The sequence below is a fragment of the Limulus polyphemus genome, unplaced genomic scaffold (assembly GCF_000517525.1).
Source record: "Limulus polyphemus unplaced genomic scaffold, Limulus_polyphemus-2.1.2 Scaffold2304, whole genome shotgun sequence".
Lineage (NCBI taxonomy): Eukaryota > Metazoa > Arthropoda > Merostomata > Xiphosura > Limulidae > Limulus > Limulus polyphemus.
Genome location: NW_013667914.1, coordinates 90,003 through 95,155, shown reverse-complemented (window position 1 = coordinate 95,155; position 5,153 = coordinate 90,003). Strand labels below are relative to the sequence as shown.

General features: G+C 37.5%; 1 protein-coding gene across 1 annotated transcript in view; it reads left to right on the top strand.

Moving 5' to 3' along the window:
• LOC106466563 (acyl-CoA desaturase 4-like) overlaps nucleotides 1-5,153 on the top strand; it is a 15,189-nt gene that overhangs the window by 967 nt on the left and 9,069 nt on the right. Inside the window, exons 2-3 of the mRNA XM_013926855.2 lie at nucleotides 2,588-2,811; nucleotides 4,876-5,006. Coding sequence (XP_013782309.1) covers nucleotides 2,634-2,811; nucleotides 4,876-5,006 — 309 coding nt within the window. The 5' untranslated portion in view covers nucleotides 2,588-2,633. The remainder of the gene's footprint in view (nucleotides 1-2,587; nucleotides 2,812-4,875; nucleotides 5,007-5,153) is intronic.

The window sequence follows — 5,153 nt, the reverse complement described above, 5'->3', positions numbered from 1 at the left end:
TCCTGCAACACGTTCTTTAGAAACGATAAAAGTTTCAAATAAAGGTTTGTTTGTTTGTAATTAAACAATAAGCTACACAATGGGTATCGGTATCGAAACCCGGATTCTAGCTTTGTAAGTCCGCACACATCCCGCTGTGTCAGTAAAGGAGGGAGGGGGGCTTCAAATAAAGGATAAAATAAATTTGACATGGAGACGGTAAAGTTCGAATACGTGTCTCATAATTACGGAAAGTTTATGTACAAAAAAAAATCATAATTTAACATTAAAAAAAGAGCGTAATTTAAAACTAACCAGTTTCATGAAACATTATCTCCCATCGTAAGGGTATTAAAGGTACAGTATAAAAGTATCAAATAGTTTTGATACAGAAATGATCCATTGTGTGTGTGTGTGTGTGAAATTAGCATCCATCACCCAAAGTTGATTGGCTTAATTACCTTAATGTTTTTATGGTAACTGAAAAATGGCCGACAGTACAAAGAGTATTTTGTTTTAGTATTTTTGCCCGAGAAGGGGGGGGGGATAAACAAGCCTCTAAAATAGGGCCAATTTCCAATTTTTGGCTCGTATCACCTAGAGTAGGCTGGCTCATTTACCGTAATTATATGTATGGTAACTGAAAACTGCCCAAGGTGTACATGGGATACTTTATGTTAGGATTTTTGTCCGAAAAGGAAGATAAAAAATATCCTGAAATAAGGCACATTTTCACTTTTTTTCTTTAGAGACTTTTGGCTTCAAATTTAGAGACACAAGTAGTTAATCGGTTAAATGAGTCAGTTATTACTTTGCACAAAGCAAGTTATGCAATTAACATCTAATGAGATCATTAAGTACTTAATAACAAAAGAAAGAAGGAAGTAGAACATTATCTAACATTGTCCTTTGTATAGTTTTTGCTTTCTTAATGTTTCCTAAGCTGGTATTTAACTTTCATCAGTGCTTTTCATTAGGACAAGTTACTGTATCCATAGCATATCTCTTTTTTTTTGTGGAACAGTTCTGAAAGCGATGCTGGACTTGGGGAATTTACTCGTTTTATTAACGCCAACATTTTTGGCGACAATCTAAGTTTGATGCTAGCGAAGAAACTTGATTTCTTGACTGTTCAAACGATTTGAGCATGCCTAAACGCCCCCCAGTGGCACGGCAGTATGTCTGCGGACTTACAACGCAAGAAATCGGGTTTCGATACCCGTGGTGGGCAGAGCACAGATAGCCCATTGTGTAGCTTTGTGCTTAATTCCCAACAAACAAACAAACAAGCATGCCTAAACATGTTGTCATCTTAAAAATTAAACACTACATTTTGCTTAACTATGCTACATACTACTATATGCTTACCACGACCTTTGTTGTTGTTGTTTTTTTTTGTAATTAATCACAAAGCTACACAATGGGCTATCTGTGCTCTTCCCACAACGGGTATCGAAGCCCGGTTTCTAGCGTTGTATGTCCGCGGACATACCGCTGTGCCACTGGGTGGGTACTACGACCGAATGGGAAAATTAATTTTGACAGAAGGTCCAAAATACTTCAGCTTCAATAAAAGTTAATATGAAATGCAAATAAACATCGTTTATAGGACAGAGGTTGTTTTTTTTTTTCTCAGCTAGAGCGAGCCCTCCATAATTGTGAAGTGATACATTGCAGGGTAGGCAGCTAATCAACACCACCCATCGCCAACTCTTGGGCTACTTTTTGCCATCGCATAATTGGAATGACCGTCATACCCTACGGCTGAAAGGGTGAACATGTTCGGAGACTTGTTTCGATCCCGCCACCCGCAGTTTGCGAGCCGAACGCCCTAACTACCAAACAGGCCAAGCCAGGTCTGGAGAAAGGGAAATTTAAGTAACTTACTTGAGTGAGTTCCTATCAGACTTTTTTTTTACGTTAAAACAGAAGGGGAAGAGGGTATTTAAAGTCTTGTTTCACAGTATTATAATATCTGTGGACAAGTTATCTTGTTACTCTCTGATACTTAAAAAAAAAAATACCCCGATAGTTGGGACTTGGTCCTAAAAAGTTGTTAGTTAAATGAGCTGAGCGTAGCTTAGTATTTAATGTGCCCGGGCTGTAAGTCTGAAAATATATTGTTCGCGAGCTGCTGTCGAAAAAAACACTTTCCGTAATAAGGAGTGCTAACACATTCTGCAATGTGGGATTATGGGTGCACTATAAGGAGTGCTAACACATTCTGCAATGTGGGACTATGGGTGCACTATATGGAGTGCTAACACATTCTGCAATGTGGGACTATGGGTGCACTATAAGGAGTGCTAACACATTCCGCAATGTGGGATTATGGGTGCACTATAAGGGGTGCTGATCAAATCTCACTATTTGATCAAACAACAACAATACTAAGAGCTGTTAACTATCTGCCAGTCTATAGTGTACCAGTTCAAACTTAGAGACAGAATATGCAGATAACCCTTGTGTAGGTGTTAACACAATCTGGAACAACAACGAAAACGTCAGTTAAAGAACGCCTAGTATTGAGAGCCACTCAGTTAAGCTTAATTAGTTATAATTAATATTTATTGGGTTTATCTTTAATTACCTACAATTTATTCTGTAGATTCCTTGAAGTCTCACTGTTGCTGAGTGGTGTTAATTCTCCAAACATGCCTCCAAAGTTGGAAAATAATGAGTCAGCTAGCATGGATGTTCCTAAAAAACAACACAAATCTCTTCATAAGGATCTCGTGTGGACAAATGTTTTGATTTTTATTGTGTTACATATTGCGGCACTGATTGGTTTACTTCTCTCTTTTACCGTGTCGTGGAAAGCTTGGGTACTCGGTAAGTTTGATGGTAATATTTTACTGTATATATTTTTTTACATCCAGACTTAAATTCAACTGTCCAAGAATAACGTTTCTAGAGGTGCTGGTGAGATAAATATGTCAGAAATTGGAAAATAACGAGAACTTTTTAACGATTTAAATATTATTTTTCTAGAAAGTATGAAATAAATAACGAATATTGTTGTTCCTAATATAGTTTAAAAGGTAAGACAAGGGACCAGTCAGTCTCTTTGATCCGTAAAACTTAGACATTTTCAGTTTGTAAGTTGCTCGCTTGTTTCCATAGTATCGCTATGATGTACTATATAAAGATGAAAAGCAGTCCGTCTGTCACACCGCGGCCCGGCATGGCCAGGTGGTTCGAATCCCCGTCCCACCAAACATGCTCGCCCTTTCAACCGTGGGGGCGTTATAATGTGACGTTCAATCCCACTATTCGTTGGTAAAAGAGTAGCCCAAGAGTTGGCGGTGGGTGGTGATGACTAGCTGCCTTCCCACTAGTCTTACACTGCTAAATTAGGGACGGCTAGCGCAGATAGCCCTCGTGTGGCTTTGCGCGAAATATATAACAAACAAACAAACTGTCACACAGATATCTTGGCTGCCGCGACACGTAGCGATGGCGCTTTCTGTCGCGACGAGCAAGTTTTTCTTTTTAAAATTCTTCCAGCCATATATATGTATAAAGGGCGATGCTCTACTTTAGGAATATAATTATATTTGCACACAAAAATCACAATCATTGGATAAAATTCCCCATTACATTTGCTTGGTTGTCGAGGACACACACACACACACACACTGATTAATTACCACCAAATTGTGTCCAATCCAAACCCCCAACTTCTTCCAGCCACACACACATACACATATATATATGGTGATACGCTAATTTGGGCATATTGTTAGATTTGAGGGTAGCTTGGTTGAGATTGTGATGAGCAATAAAATCGAATTGGGTATATGTGCACATAATGCTTGGTATTGCTGGCACACAAAAATTGTAATCATTGGCTGAAATTCCCCCATTACATTTGCTTGGTTGTCAAGGAGACACACCGATTAAACACCACCAAATTGTGTTCAATCCAAACCCTCAACCACATAGTAAACTACGTGTTTTATTTGCAGCCCATTTCAATTTTGAAAATGCCCAAATTAAAGCTCAGCAGGGTAATAAAGCCAAAACCAGGAAGACCCCGAAATGCCTTTTCCATCACAATCAATAATTTGCAGAATCATACAGTTGACCAATTAGGAATATGTTTTTGAGAACCAGTTTTTTTCGCGTGTTTCTGTTTATAAGGATTCGACAAGATGGAAATTTGAATGTGACGGGAAAATATACAGAAGTCAACATGCTAATCACGCAAACCAAACGTGCATAAAAAATGTTTTCGTGAAATACTAGAAACAGGATAGTCATTCTCCACACGTATATTATTACTAAATTATAATTAATTTTTAGAAAACGTGTTCATAAAACATTTATCGAGATATAAATTGGAGAAGAAAAATTAACCATTATCTCCTGTCATATGACGGATATTCAGCTCGTTTAACATATGCTTGAGAATTTTCGACACTTCCATATACATTTTCACGCATGCGCTAGATTGTAATGATACTCTGGTAACAATCGAGCAGTTTAAGAACACTGTGGCACTGCTGAAAATGACCATGTTTTACGAATCAAAGAGACCCTGGACAGTGAAAGTTTTGACCCGGAACTAAATAGACAGTAAGCTTCTTTTGAAAGTATAATAAAAACAGGGGATGAGTCACGTTTTTTTTTTGTTTTTTTTATAGCAATATTTACCAGATTTCAAAACAAAGAGTTTTGCATCATTTGTAAACAAATAAATGCTTAAAGTTTAACCAATTTTCTCTTTCATCGTTACCTAACAGACAGCTACTAGATATTACAAAACCAATATTAATTAAACCTTCAATCGTTCTGATAAAACTACCAGTCAATAAATACAAACAAAAAAAAAATGTGTAAGGAAACGACAAACCTGCTCACCACTTAGGAGTATTTCGTGTTTTTTGTTTGTAGGAGTGATAACATCTTATTGCTCGGGACTAGGAGTAACTGCGGGAGCTCATCGTCTTTGGTGTCATCGAACTTACAAGGCGGCATTTCCTTTAAGAATTCTACTAATGGTATTCAATTGTATAGCTTGTCAGGTAAGATGAGAACAGGTGTTTTTTTTTATGTCTATTAACCTTAAATCTAAACTGATTTTAGTGAACAATTTTGAAGGCGCTAGTGATAAAATTTGTGCTTTGTATTTGTTTGTTTGTTTTGAATTTCGCGCAAAGCTACACGAGGGC